This window comes from Callorhinus ursinus, unplaced genomic scaffold (genome assembly GCF_003265705.2).
Source record: "Callorhinus ursinus isolate GAN/ISIS: 27379988/994484 unplaced genomic scaffold, GSC_fseal_2.0 scaffold25, whole genome shotgun sequence".
Classification (NCBI taxonomy): Eukaryota; Metazoa; Chordata; class Mammalia; order Carnivora; family Otariidae; genus Callorhinus; species Callorhinus ursinus.
Window position 1 is genome coordinate 24,345,509 of NW_027397087.1, and position 14,964 is coordinate 24,360,472.

At 33.8% G+C, this 14,964-nt stretch overlaps 1 protein-coding gene and 1 pseudogene across 4 annotated transcripts in view; both read left to right on the plus strand.

Moving 5' to 3' along the window:
* Nucleotides 1-14,964, plus strand: part of LOC112832848 (ATP synthase peripheral stalk subunit d, mitochondrial pseudogene) — a 407,341-nt pseudogene that overhangs the window by 52,711 nt on the left and 339,666 nt on the right.
* The window catches only part of MINDY2 (MINDY lysine 48 deubiquitinase 2), a 72,928-nt gene that overhangs the window by 33,510 nt on the left and 24,454 nt on the right, over nt 1-14,964 (plus strand). For 3 of the 4 annotated variants that reach the window (XM_025884045.2, XM_073877083.1, XM_073877082.1), the window contains exons 5-6: nt 6,275-6,377; nt 13,315-13,457. The exons of the other annotated variant lie outside the window; for it this stretch is intronic. In XM_025884045.2, the coding sequence (XP_025739830.1) occupies nt 6,275-6,377; nt 13,315-13,457 (246 nt within the window). The remainder of the gene's footprint in view (nt 1-6,274; nt 6,378-13,314; nt 13,458-14,964) is intronic. 4 annotated transcript variants of the gene reach the window in all.

Below are 14,964 nucleotides of genomic sequence, written 5' to 3' on the forward strand. Positions count from 1 at the left end.
TTTTTTTAAGATTTTATTTATTTATTTGAGAGAGAGAATGAGATAGAGAGCATGAGAGGGGAGAGGGTCAGAGGGAGAAGCAGACTCCCCGCTGAGCAGGGAGCCCGATGCGGGACTCGATCCCGGGACTCCAGGATCATGACCTGAGCCGAAGGCAGTTGCTTAACCAACTGAGCCACCCAGGCGCCCTAAAGGTCAGTTTTTGACAATAAAAAATAAAATTTGTGGGCGCCTGGGTGGCTCAGTCATTAAACGTCTGCCTTCGGCTCAGGTCATGATCCCAAGGTCCTGGGATTGAGCCCCGCATTGGGCTCCCTGCCCATTGGGAAGCCTGCTTCTCCCTCTGTCACTCCCCCTGCTTGTGTTCCCTCTCTCGCTGTGTCTCTCTCTGTCAAATAAATAAAATCTTTAAAAAAATAAAATAAAATTTGTATGCATCTAATCATATAATCTCAAACTACATAAAGCAAAATTTGACAGAATTATAAAAAGAAATAGATTGCCATACTGGAAGATGTTATGTCTTTCTCTGTAATTGACAGAAGCAGAAAATAAAACCTAATGAATATGTATTCTTTAAAAAAACTAATAAATTTTTATTTTTGAATAATTTCAGATTTACAGAAAATTTATAAAGATATTACAGAGAATTCCTGCATACTTTTCACCCCATTTCTCTTAATCTTACATAACCTTGGTACACATATCAAAACTTAATATTGGTACATTACTATTAGCTATATTAGAGTCTTCATTCATACTTCACCAATTTTTTTTTAAGTTTTTATTTAAATTCCAGTTAACATACAGTGTAATATTAGTTTCAGGTGTATAACATATTGATTCAACACTTGCATGCATCACCTGGTGCTCATCACGACATGTGCACTCCTTAATCCCTGTCACCTATCTCACCCATCCCCCTACTCACCTCTCTCTGGTAACCATCAGTCTGTTCTCTACAGTTAAGAGTCTGTTTCTTGGTTTGTCTCTCTCCTTTTTTTTTCCTTTGCTCGTTTGTTTTCTTTTTTAAATTCCACATATGAGTGAAATCCTACAGTATTTGTCTTTCTCTAACTGGCTTATTTCATTTAGCATTATACCCTCTAGCTCCACCCATGTCGTTGCAAATGGCAAGATTTCATTCTTTTTTATGGCTGAGTAAGATTCCATTGTATATATACACCATATCTTCTTTATCTGTTCATCAGTCGATGGACATTTGGGCTTTTTCCGTAATTTGGCTGTTGTAGATAATGCTGCTATAAACATTGGGTGCATGTATCCTTTTGAATTAGTATTTTTGTATTCTTTGGGTAAATACCTAGTAGTGCAATTGCTGGGTTGTAGGATAGTTCTATTTTTAACTTTTTCAGGAACCTCCATACTGTTTTCCAGAGCAGCTGCACCAGTTTGCATTCCCATCAACAGTGCAAGAAGATTCCCCTTTCTCTAAATCCTCACCTATTATTTTTTGTGTTGTTGATTTTAGCCATTCTGACAGGTGTGAGGTGATATCTCATTGTACTTTTTATTTGTATTTCCCTGATAATGAGTGATGTTGAGTATCTTTTCATGTGTCTGTTAGCCATATGTCTTCTTTGGAAAAATGTCTGTTCATGTCTTCTGCCCATTTTTTAATTGGATTATTTGGTTTTGTTGGGTGTTGAGTTTTATAAGTTCTTTATATTTTGGATACTAACCCTTTATCGGATTTGTCATTTGCAAATATCTTCTCCCATTCCATAGGTTGCTTTTTAATTTTGTTGGTTGTTTTCTTTGCTCTGCAGAAGCCTTTTATTTTGATGTAGTTGCAGTAGTTTGTTTTTGCTTTTGTTTCCCTTGCCTCAGAGACATATCTAGAAGGAAGTTGCTGCAGCTGATATCAAAGAAGTCATTGCCTGTATTCCCCTCTAATACTTTCATGATTTCATTTCTCACACACTTCACCAATTTTTCCACTAATTTTTGTTGTTCCATGATCTAATCTAGAATAATACATTGCATTTAATCATCATATCTTCCTAGTCTCCTGTCCATGACATTTTCTCCTGTTTTTTTTTTCTTGAACCTGACTGTACATTCATGAAATTTACAAAAACTGACCCGTGACAGGGCTATAAAGCAAGTTTCAGCAAATTTCTAAGGATTTAAATCACATAGAGTATAGAATATCTTCTGACCACAGTGCAATTAAGCTAGAAATCAGTAGAAAAACAAATTGTTTGGGCCAAAAAGGATAATGAAAGTCAGAGTATATTTTAACCTGCACAATAACTAAATCCATATCAAAACTTGTGAGATTTAGCTAAAACAGCTTTTAGAGGGATTTTTAAAGCCCTAAATTCATATATTAATGAATAAGAAAAGATTGAAAGCTAATAAACTATATATCCATTTTAAGAGCAGAAAGTGTTTTTAAAAAAAGATCAGAAAGTATTAAAAAGCAGAAAGTAAGATTAACAAAGCTAAAATCTTAAAAATTCTTCAAATAAACATTCTTCAAAAAGTTTTTTTTTTTTTTTGACAGAGAGAGAGACAGCAAGAGAGGGAACACAAACAGGGGAAGTGGGAGAGGGAAAAGCAGGCTTCCCTCTGAGCAGCAAGCCCTATGTGGGGCTCGATCCCAAGACCCCGGGATCATGACCTGAGCCTGGATCATGACCCGAGCCGAAGGCAGATGCTTAACAACTGAGCCACCCAGGTGCCCCCTTCAAAAAGAATTTTAAAATGACAAACAGAAGGGGCGCCTGGCTGGCTCAGTCGGTAGAGTATGTGACTCTTGATCTTGGGGTTGTGAGTTTGAGCCCCATGCTGGGTATAGAGATTACTTAAAAATAAAATTTTTATTTTTTTATTTTTATTTTATTTTATTTTTTTAAAGTAAGTATTTTTTGTTGTCAGTAACAAATAACTTTTTTTTTAAAGATTTTATTTATTTATTTGACACAGAGAGAGACAGTGAGAGAGGGAACACAAGCAGGGGGAGTGGGAGAGGGCGAAGCAGACCTCCCGCCAAGCAGGGAGCCCAATGCGGGGCTCGATCCCAGGACCCTGGTATCATGACCTGAGCCGAAGGCAGACGCTTAACGACTGAGCCACCCAGGCGCCCCAAAAATAAAATTTTTAAATAAATAAATGACAAAATGAAATTTTAAAAATATGTCATTTACATAGCGTAAGTTCCTAAGAATAAAGCTGACAAAAAGATGTGCAAGATCTCTGTGTGCACAATTTTAAATTTGAGAGAAATTAGAGACCTATGTAAATGTAGGTCTCTATTCTTAGATTTCAGATTTTAAGACAATTTATACAGATGTCCATTCTCTCTAAAGTAAATTATAGTTTCAGTATGACCCTAAACAAAATCCCAACAGATTTATGGGGAGTAGTTTTGGAATGAGACAAGTGGATTCTATAATTTATGTGGAAATGCAAAGGGCTGGGAATAGAAGTCATGATATACTTGAAGCAGAACAAGCAGGGAGGACTTGCTCTTCCAGATAGGAAATACTTTAAATATTGTAATTAAGATTTGGACCAGTGACAGAGAATAGAGAAGCCAAAAAGACCATGCATATATAGACAGAAGACACTGTAGAGCAACAGGGGAAAGGCAGTCCTTATAATAAAAGGTGCTAAGGCAATTAGGTAGCCATTACATATTTAATTAGATAGCCAGTTAGATAGCCAATTTGGATTTCTAATTAGATAGTTAATTGGAAAAGAATGAAATTATTTCCTCCAACTCACAGCATAAAATTTGTTCCAGATGCATTGATATTTAACTGTAAAAGCTAAAACTGCCAAAGTTTGAGAGTATGTTTCTGACTTTAATGATAGGAAAGGATTTCTAAACAAATACATTAACCATGAAGAACTTTGGTAAACATGACTACATTAAAATTGAGAACTTGTATTTATTTAAAGAAATGCCAAAGAAAATGTAAAAGCAAGCCCCTGAGAGGATTACAACTTATATAATGAATAAAGAGCTCCTACAAATATATATATATATATATTTTTTTAAGATAGGCAACCCAGTTTAAAAAAAAGCAAATGACTTGAACAAGCACTTTTTATAAAAATGGATATCCAACTAGTGAACATATGAACTAGTCCTCAGGGAAATACAAATAAAAACCAAAATGAGATACCACTATACACCCATTAGAACATAGAACAATTAATATTTAAAAGTCTGACAGTACTAAATGTTGGAGAAGATGTGCAATGTAGAGAATTCTCATTTCCCGCTGATGAGAAAATAAATTGGCTTTCTGTTTTGGAAAGTAGTTTGGAGTTCTGTAGCAAAGTTGAGGATAAGCATACCTTAAGACTTAGCAATTAGACAAAACATATTTCCTAGAGAAACTTTTTATGTGTAGAATAGGATAAATGTATAAGGATATTCATGGCAGTTATTTGTCATAGCCCAAAACTGCAAGCAACTTAGCCATCAAAAAATGAATGAAAAAAAATTATATCATGGTATATCCATACTGTGGAATACAATGAAAATGAACAAAGAACAGCTGTACACCACTACATATAACTACCTAGCATATAATATATTTGCTTATTTGGTTTGTTGTTTGTCTTTACTCTAGAATGTAAACTATATGAAGGCGTAGACCATTTCTTTTGTTCACTGCTGAGTCTGCAGTTTCTCTAACAGCACCTGGTACACAGCTGTGCATAAAAGGCTCCCAAATGAATTAATTGAATGAAACGCTAATGTAGAGATTTGGCCTATGAAATCTCTGTATTGAAATCTTTATATTGTTCATTGCTGGTCTGTGGAAGTACAATTGATTTTTGTATATTTATCTTTTATTTGTATTTTGTGGATTCCTTAGGATTGAAAATTCAGATCCTTTGGAGTTAAGTCACTAAGGAAAATTGCTGTAAACAATAAAAGTGTTAAGAAAAATAATGAAAATCTAAAGGAACTGTGCCTCAAATTGCTTCTTAAGGGTCTAAGTTTTCATTTTAAATCAAAACTGGAAGTCATACTCTTTTGTGTTGTTTACATAGAATTGTAAGATTCTGCTTTCAAAGAAAAAGCCTTATTGGCTCTACCGTGAAAGATTAACAAGTGAATACATTTGTGTATTTTAACATGAAATGTTCAAGATGTGTATATAACATTTTTTCACAACTCCCTGCTTTGACTTTTTTCAATTAACTGCTCTTCTCAACAGTTGGTCCCCACAGTGGTTCAGAGGTTTTTTTCCATCCTAGAATTTTGCAGGAACAAAGAAATTATAGCCTAGAGCAGTTTTTCCTAAACTTTGCTATGCAGCAGTGGAATGAAAATTTAGACAGCTGAGAAGCAACTTGAGCCTGGAATTCTTTTAGATCTTTTTAACAAGCTCCCCAGTTTGAGAACCATTGTCCAGAGTATTATTTGAACAGATATATGTGAAGACTTGTGGTATTCAAAGTGTAAGTATTCAAGAAGATCATTGGATATGGAAAGAAAACATTGGCCCTCTTATGTTATATCTATGTATTAATTTATATTTGTTTAATTATATGTCAATACAGTAGTACATGTAGTTTATAAGTAAATATATTTTACAGTTGGGATGGCAATCAAAACAAGTTGTTTAGACACCAGAAACCTCTTTGTCTTCAGTAGTCAAAGCAAAGTGTAATGGAAGGAGAGTAGAGATGCCCAGTTTCATTTTCCTTCAGCTTAAAACTTTGCATTTACTTTTCTACTCTACTGCCAAAGACAAAGATTAAATAAGACTCATGAGGCAAATACTATCCCTGATTAATGTATATTAACTTTTCTTCAGGAAAATGACATAGTTATGTCTACTTGCATCTCCACTATACTTTGCTGAGAACTAAATAATAAATGGGAGAACTTTGTTAATCCCATAAATTATCTTTAGATTTGCCTTGCTTTAAACGCAAAATATTTGTTTTTAGAAAAAAACCTGAAATGTTCTTATTTTTCCTCCTGAAATAGTTTACTTTTTATTTTAATCACTAGCATCTTTACAACCTTAAGAAATAAAGTTGCATGTAATAATCCCATTTCATTATTTTTTGCATAATTGAAATACAGCTAAGCAGTATTTTTCATAATGTGTTATAGTGAGCTGTAAACAAAATTAGGAACTGTTGGGTGTTGATTTTCTTTTTCACAAGTCATATTTTTACATTTAATATTAGAATAAAACCCTAAAGAGTGATGTGGGTTTCTTTGTTACTGTTTTTAATCTTATCATGATTAGTGAGACAGTCGTTTGTTTTCTAGATTGATGACATTGTAAAAGCTGTTGGTAACTGCAGCTACAACCAACTAGTGGAGAAGATCATCTCTTGTAAGCAGTCAGACAATAGTGAGCTCGTTAGTGAAGGTGGGTGAGTGCTGCTATTACCTGATTTATTCTTGGCAAAATAACTTGTGTTATAATATACTAGCTTTTAAATGTCATAAATAAGCCTTCTAAAAAATCCAAGTGATGCTACTTGCAGGAATTAAAAGAAGTTATTATTCATAAAGATACCAGTGAAAGGTTTTTTCTAGAACCCTTTTCGCTTGACTTCTAAAATCAGGCCTGGGTTCTACTAAAAGTCTTTGGAATCACTTGGTAACTTTGATACGATCAATTACCCAGGAGTTATTGATAATTACCTTTTTTTAAAAAAAGGATTATTATTTGGGAGTACTGAGTGAACTTTATAATTCATCCTCTAATTGATTGAAATGAGTATTATGTACTCATTTCAATGACTGTTTATTTTAGTAGAGCTCTGCCTTATGTTTCAGTACAATATAGTACATTAAAGCACCATTCTAAATGAAAGTATACCTCTGATCATCAGATTTCCTAATCCTTAACTAATTAAAATTGCTAAATTTATCATCATAGAAGCAGTTTCATGTTTTTTCAGCTGTGTTCTGATTAATGAAGGGAAAAGCACATTTGAAACCAGAATGCTATCAGGAGCCATAGTATTTGGATATATCTTTCCTACAACCCACTTCACTTTCTTGTAAATATGCACAAATACTTAGGCTGCTCTTCTCCTCTGTTTGAAGGGTAAACAAGATAGAAATCATGAGAAGTAGGGGATGGGCTTCATCATCCTCTCAGACAGTTCTTTTACATGAGGTATAATAAAAGTTGATTATAATCACCACATTTAAAAAAATAAAACTGACTCCAAGAGTATATAAGAACATATGAGAAGGTATGTACATGAATCACATACTATATTAATCAGAACCCAAGTAATTATTCAGTTATCCATAAGTTTAACATGTTTATTCAAGAAGCAGGTAGCAAGAAAAGAGAGTATTTTAGTGGAGACTTATCCTAGGTTTTTACTTGTAATAAATACATAAGCATACAGGGATACTGATCACTGATTTGTATGACAGCTCTTTCACTGCAGCCCAAGGCAACAAAGTTTAATTTTAGGGGAGAGAGGAGCAACAAAAGCTGTTAAAAATACTTTCAATTAACAAAATTCCATTCACTAGAACTTTCCATTCCTTACCCAAACTCTTATTACTATATATTCCTAAAAAAACAGACGATAAAGAAAATTTCCATGTGTAGGTTCCAGCTTTCTCCATAACTTCCAATATGCTATTCAGTAGTAATTGAGGGAACAATAGGATTCAGCAAGTGTTAACAGATGGAATAATCGCTATATTAAGGATATTTGGGTGAACAGGCTTATAGGGTAGGAAGCTATAGGAAACACTTGGTAACAGCATTTTCTCCAAGCTAGGCTGTAATGTAATGTACTTAGGCACTATGCTAATTAACAAAGTGAACAATAACAAAAATCCAGCCCTTTCATCACTTCTTTCTCTCACCTGATGTTACAACTATTGTTACTGTTTCTCTAACATTGATTCCCCAGGGTAACAAAAAACTGTAACTAATTTATATAGTATTGATACCTTGAGAAGAACTCCTTGATAAAAGCAAGGAAGGAATCCTTCTCGTTAGTGCTATAAAATTTTGGGGTAATATGTACCAGAATTGATTAATTCCTTGGTATATAAATTTTATATGGTAGAATTCTGCATATCATATTTTTATATCAAGGAATAATTATATGTAGAATTCAGTACAATTAAGAAACTACAAATGTGTAGTCTGTTTGAAATAATTATTCAGTTCCAATGGTTACTTGTATGGGCTCTAAGAAATGGTATAGGAAAGAAAAGGCCACAATGGACATTTTTACTTATAGTGTAGCAATTTAGCTCCCCCCCTCATTGTTTTCTTCCTCATATTTTCTTGGGTATAGTGTTCAGATGAAGGAGTCTGCTTTCTTTTTCTGTTTAGCCCCCAGCTGTAACTTTCCTTCTGAATCAATGAAATATCCCAAAGGTGGTTTATTTCTAATCCTTCTTTATTAAAAAGTGTTAAGCTTTAATCTCAGGTGATAATTACTAATTTTTTTAATTCAAATATTTCATTTCCATAAGGTACAGAATACAAGATATTTTTAACTATCTTTTTTTTTATAAAAAAGCAATGTTATTTAGCTAAAATTAGATATTCTTTTACCTTCTTTCAGATAACATTTTTTTCTTTTGATGGCAATATCTTGTAAGTAAAAGTACAGAACTTTTACATGTACATAGAGAGTATGTATTATTTGCTATGTCTTTTGGATGGCAGTACTTTTTTGAATATAGTTATAATGATGGGTGTGGCATGGCAGCAAAAATCAGTAAGGAAAAAAAATAGCACAGTACCAGCTGCCAGACTTTCCTAGAGCTGGTCATTTAATTCCAGATGCTTTCTCAGGAATAATTTCTTCTTTAATGGTTATTCCTAAGTTAAAAAAAATGCTTAAATAATTCCAGAATATTCATTCATTCAAATATTTATTGAGCCTTTATCATGTGCTATCAACACTGAAGATTATAGTTTGAATTCATGTTATTTCTGATTAAATGATACTGATTTTCTTTTTTCTTTTATGTTGAAAACTCTCAAATCCATAAAAAAATTGGAATAGTACCGTGATTATTTATGCACTTTGCCTGAATTCACCAGTTATTAACATACTGAAGTTTTGCTTTTTCTGTGTTTACACACACACACACACACACACTTTTTCCTAAGTCATGTGAGAATTAGTTGCAAATATCATAGCACTTTACCCATTAATGCTTCAACAGTTGTCTCCTAAAAACAGGAATTCTCCTATGTAGTCACAATACAATTATCTCAGGAAATTTAGCATCAATACAATACTCTTATCTAATATACTGTTCATATTCTCAATTTTCCAGTTGTCCCAATAATGCCCCTTTTAGCTTTGAAGTTTTTTCAATGTAGGCTCCAGTCAAGAATCATTTAATTGTCATATCAATTTAGCTTCCTGTAACCTAGAACAGATCCTTAATCTTTTTTCTTTCTTTTCTTTTTTTCTTTTTGGTCTTTTCTTATATTGACTTTTCTTAATAATTCAGGCCAGTTTTTTTGTAGAATAGTCCTCAATTTGGATTCATTTGATTGTTTCCTCATGAATAGAATAGGTCATATATTTTTGATGGGAATACTACATAGGTGATACTGTGTCTTTCCCAGTGCATCAAATCAGGCGGCACAAGATAGATGTATGATTATCCCATTATTGGTGATGTTGAAATATGATATGATTAAGGTGGTATCTGCCAGATTTTTTTGTTGTAAAGATGTCCTTTGCCTTTTGTAATTAATTAGTAATCTCTGATATCATGCTTTGAAACTGCGGGAATACCCTGTTCCCTAATAATCTTTTAGCCAGTACAATTGGCATTCATTGATTCTTATCTGAATCAACCGATACTGTGGTGGCTAGGATATTTCTATTCCTTCTACATTTATTAGTTGGCAGTTTTCTGTAAAAATAAAAAGTGTTTTCTCCTCCCCCATTAAATTTTTTTATCAATGTAGACTCACAGATTTTTTTTTATTCAGTGTGTTATAATCCATTATTATCGTCACTCTTTTTAATGCTTAGAATTGTCTCAGATTTATCCAGTGGAATCCTCTCAGCCTGGATCCCATGTTCTTTTAACATGTCTTCATTTCTTGAGTACTTCCTTCTTTTATGGCACAATAGGGATGTTCTGGTCCCTACTACATTCCTGGAATCAAATTATATGAGCCCTTATATTTCAAAGAAGATCTGGGTATTTGTCATATTAAAAGGGATTGTTTTGTTGCATCCTCTTGGGGAAAATGTTAATATAATAATGTATTTGATTTTTGAATATTGATAGTAGATGAAATTAAAAAGAAAATCATTGTTTAAAACTGTCACACTGTGACAAAGTTCTGATTGAGTTTAAATATGAATGCAAATCTTAAGCAGTGCCAAATCTAGCCAACATTTAAAAATAAGCCGTTTTCCTTTTTTCCTGTATCCTCTTTTTGTTCCTTTTTACTTAATTTTAGTGCCTCTGTTTCTATTTCAGTTTCTTTAAGGCACTTAGTACCTTTCTGTTCTCTAATAACTCCTCAGTAATGAAGGAAAGTAATTTGATAAATTTAGTATTGAATTTCTGAAACTAAGAAATATTTTCAAACACACTAATGTCAAGAAACAATTTTTAATTTAAATTTATGTTTAGTAATATAATTTTATTATTACCATTATATTAATTTTAACCTTACTTTAGTATCATTAATAACAGTATCTGTAACATTAAAATTGAAATTTAAGGGGCACCTGGGTGGCTCAGTTGGTTAAGCATCTGACTCTTGATCTCAGCTCAGGTCTTGATCTCAGGGTCATGAGTTCAAGCCCCACGTTGGGTGGGTGGAACCCACTTTAAAAGAAAAAATGAAGTTTAAGCTAAATGTTGCAAATAAACTGTCATTTGAAGCAATGCAGATAAGTAAACTGCTATGTAACACTTAGAATTGTTTACCAAAATTTGTTTAATTGGTTATGAAAAGTTGAAACTAGATTAGGCTTTTGAACATTCCATGAAAATCACAGGGGTCATTTTAAGAGTTGGTAAAAGAATTAGGAAACATTGTTCTCTATAAGTCTAAATTAGACTATGCTTTATGGCTTGGGAGAAATACAATTCAGTTTGCATTTATAGTAATCAGCACTAAATTTTTAAACTTAATACCAATAATTCTCCTGGGTTCCAGTCTTCACTTTGCTGTTACTAGTTTTATGTCCTCGAGCGAGTCATGTATTCTCTCTTGAGCTGATACCCTGTTCTCTAGAAAGAAGTACCTGAGAAAGACCTTTCTAGTGTAGCATTTTTGAATTTCACACACATGAAATAATGTGAATTCAGTAATCTCCACTCATGTTTTGTATCTTTTTGAAAGGAATTTTTAGAGAGGATATTGTGTGAGATGTGGGAGGGGTATTTAGAAACATCTTTCTGAAGGAAGCATTTAGTAACGTGGATATTATGTAGAGCAGTGGTACTTCTCAGCATAGATATAGTGCTTAAGACTGAAACTTGTTATATAGCAAGTACTTTAGTATATAGTCTACTCAGTAACTTAGTACTTAGCAAAGTAATGATAATAACTGAAGGGGGGGAGCTCTACTAAATGTATAAACCCAAGAAGTTGCAAATGGGCTGTAAATTTCCTTTGGCAAGGGCCTTTTGTATAACTTGTTTGCACTTCTCCTCCAACCTTAACCAATTCCTTGGAATAGTGTGATACATTGGTAGTTTTTTACAACCACTTTGCAGCTTGAAGTGCTATAGCTTGACACCAAGGGCGAGGGATAGAGAGGGAGTGGAATAAACCTATGTTATCCAGCTGCCTCTGGCCCTACGAAGTTTATTTTTCAATTTCTTGTTGAGGTGTCAGTTTCTTAATGTAGGTTTATCTTTCCTCCCTGTATCTGCACCTCTCTCCTTACCTATAAAACTTTTTAGAGCATTCTATTCCACCCTACCACACCCCCACCCCCACTGCTTCTGAGACATTCCTTATTAAAGGAAGGGAGCAGAAGGATGAAGGAAGAAAAAGAAGGAAAGAAGAAAAATACAGCCTTTTAAGTTATTTATACAGATTCTCATTATTCCTGGTAGTTACGTTCTGTAAAGTTGCAGTGAACATTAAATTCATGAATACTGAACCACTATTCCTAGGGGAAACACAAGATTAGGTTCCTGTGAGCCTCTGGTCACAAGATTTTCAACTGATCCGTATATAACCTTGTTTTATTTGTGTTTCTGTTTAGAGACCCCTTATTTAATACATACTGTTGATTCATTAACATTAAATTCATGGCCAACAGCAACTATAAATCACGTCTGAATGAATCTACAAAAATATGTGTTTTCTCTGTAATGCACATCACAGCCTTTGACTCCCCAGCACTTCACTATGCTTGGGGCCATTTTACACACCCAAAAAGACATACCTATAGACTGTGAAAAGTCTATTTATAGTAAGAAAGCTGCAACAAGAAGGCAGAATGTTGCCTTGTTTGACCTCAGTGGGAAATGTGTGCATTGAGTGACTCAAAATTTTTGCCACTTTGTACAGATCCAAGATTGACCCTGAAGCACAGCAAGTATTGATTTTGGATTTATAAATTTTAGTTACTAGGCAAGTTTGCAGATATGAAAATATGATATGAAAGTGCACAAATAATGAGTATCAACTGTACATATATCTTTTAAATTAAACTCCAGAAAACTTCTTTATATTTCATTGTGTTTTGAAAACAGATCATTTCTGTCTCTGAACTTGATATATCTACATAATGAGTGGTATATGTGATAGGACATTAGGATAAAAATGGCATCAGTTATCCCACTGTTTTCTATTTGGTCTCACACCTACTTTTAGTTTTTTAAGGCAGAAACTGAACAGTTTGTGAATTGAGAATTATCTGGGATCTTTGTTAACATCTAAAAGCAACTCAAGTTGTTAAACACCTTTCCATTGGGAAAGTAGCTGTTGACATACATCTTTCATCCCTACCTACTTTTTAAATTGCTAACTCTTGCCTTCTTAATTATTTTAATGGGTTTTAGTTTTATTGTGTCTGTATCTTTTATTGATAGCTGCCTGAAATCCTTTTTGGAAGTAGGTGGAGCATAAGTAAATACATTTATTGATAAAAAGAATTGCACATAACTGTTTCTTTAGGATGGAGAATGTCTATAAACAATCTTCCATAGCAAAATTAGAAAGAAAAATCTTCAATTTGGAGTCATCATATTATAGTAGTTAAAATCTTATTTTGGTTGGCCTTTCTTCATACTTGGAACACAATGTAAATAGAAAAACTTTTTAATTCTGAAATTATTCTTCCATCTAATATTATGCATTGGTTCCATAGGCTTTGTAGCTGAGCAGTTTCTAAATAACACAGCCACTCAACTGACATACCATGGATTATGTGAACTAACTTCAACGGTTCAGGAAGGAGAACTTTGTGTGTTCTTTCGGAATAATCATTTTAGCACCATGACCAAATACAAGGTATGATATAGAAATAGCTATTTAATTGTTATTCTAAATTAAAGGAGCTGGATTTAGAGATGTCTTATGATCTACTTCAAAATAAAAAAATTCAGCATAATATTCTTTATTCATCAAATTATGAAGGTAATTATTAAATATTTAGGATGCAGTGGATTCGCAATTTAAGTGTTACTTCAAATCAGCTTTTTGTTTTAAGTCTCAACTCCTTTTTCACAAATTACTGCATTAAAAAGTATTATTTCCTTTCTAAGAAAAAAATAAAGATAAACCTTAGAGATAGTACTAGGATTGCTCATGATGGATGTGTATATTTGAGGGGAAGTTAGAAGAATCAGGATTTGTCTCTATGATAGTGTTTAGTAGTATTAAAGTTATCAGTGTGGGGCGCCTGGGTGGCTCAGTTGGTTAAGCGACTGCCTTCGGCTCAGGTCATGATCCTGGAGTCCCGGGATCGAGTCCCACATCGGACTCCCTGCTCAGCGGGGAGTCTGCTTCTCCCTTTGACCCTGCTCTCTCTCTCTCTCTCTCTCTCTCTCTCTCTCAAGTAAATAAATAAAATCTTTAAAAAAAAAATAAAGTTATCAGTGTGACTTTAAATTCTTATGCCATTTATGGCCCTGCCAAAAATCTTACTGATTTTTCCTTTTTGTTATCTCTTCATCCATCTCTTCCATTTTTACAGCTGCTACCTATTTGAGGAGTTTCTCAACTTATAGGGAGGCTTCTGTGGTAGAATACTGCTCTGATCATGTCAGTAATATAGCAGAAATGCTCAGTAGCACTACTGCTATCCTCAGTGCCTAAAGGATAAAAATGCAAGGTATTTGCTACTATTCTCCTATGCCAATACTTTGCTTCAGCCATATAGCCTGCCTACTCATTAAGTCCTGTATCTTCGTACACACTTTATGCTTTACCATTTCTGCATTTTTACCATTTCTTACTCCTTAATTCCTCTTTGAAAAGATCTCACTCCTTTTAGCCTATCCACATTTCACCTAGCTTTTAAGAAGCATTTCAAATACTAACTCTCCAGTACAGCTACTCCTTTTCTCCTAAAACCAGTAGTTCTCAACCAGGTCGTATACTAGAACTACCCGGAAGCTTTTTAAAAAATACTAATGCCCAGAGCCCACCACCAGCTCAGTTAAATCAGAATGTCTAGAGGTAGGACCTAAGCATCTGTATTTTTTAAATGCTCCCCAGGTGATTTAAATGTGCAGCTAAGGCTGAGGATCACTACTTTACCCATCCTCCTCTAGCTATTATGAGACTTGTCATTCTTACTTCCCTTACAGATGAGTACCTGGTTACCAGTTTTCTTTTCATGTAAATGTGCCTTCTTTCTCTAAATGAAAGTAAGTGGATTGAAGTCAGGAATCGGATCTTCATATTTCCTTCAACACTTTAATCAGTGAATTGCACAAAGCAGTGTAAAATGATTTTTTTGCTTATCTAAGAATACTCTAAGTACTGAGCAATAGATGGAATTGTTGAATTGCTA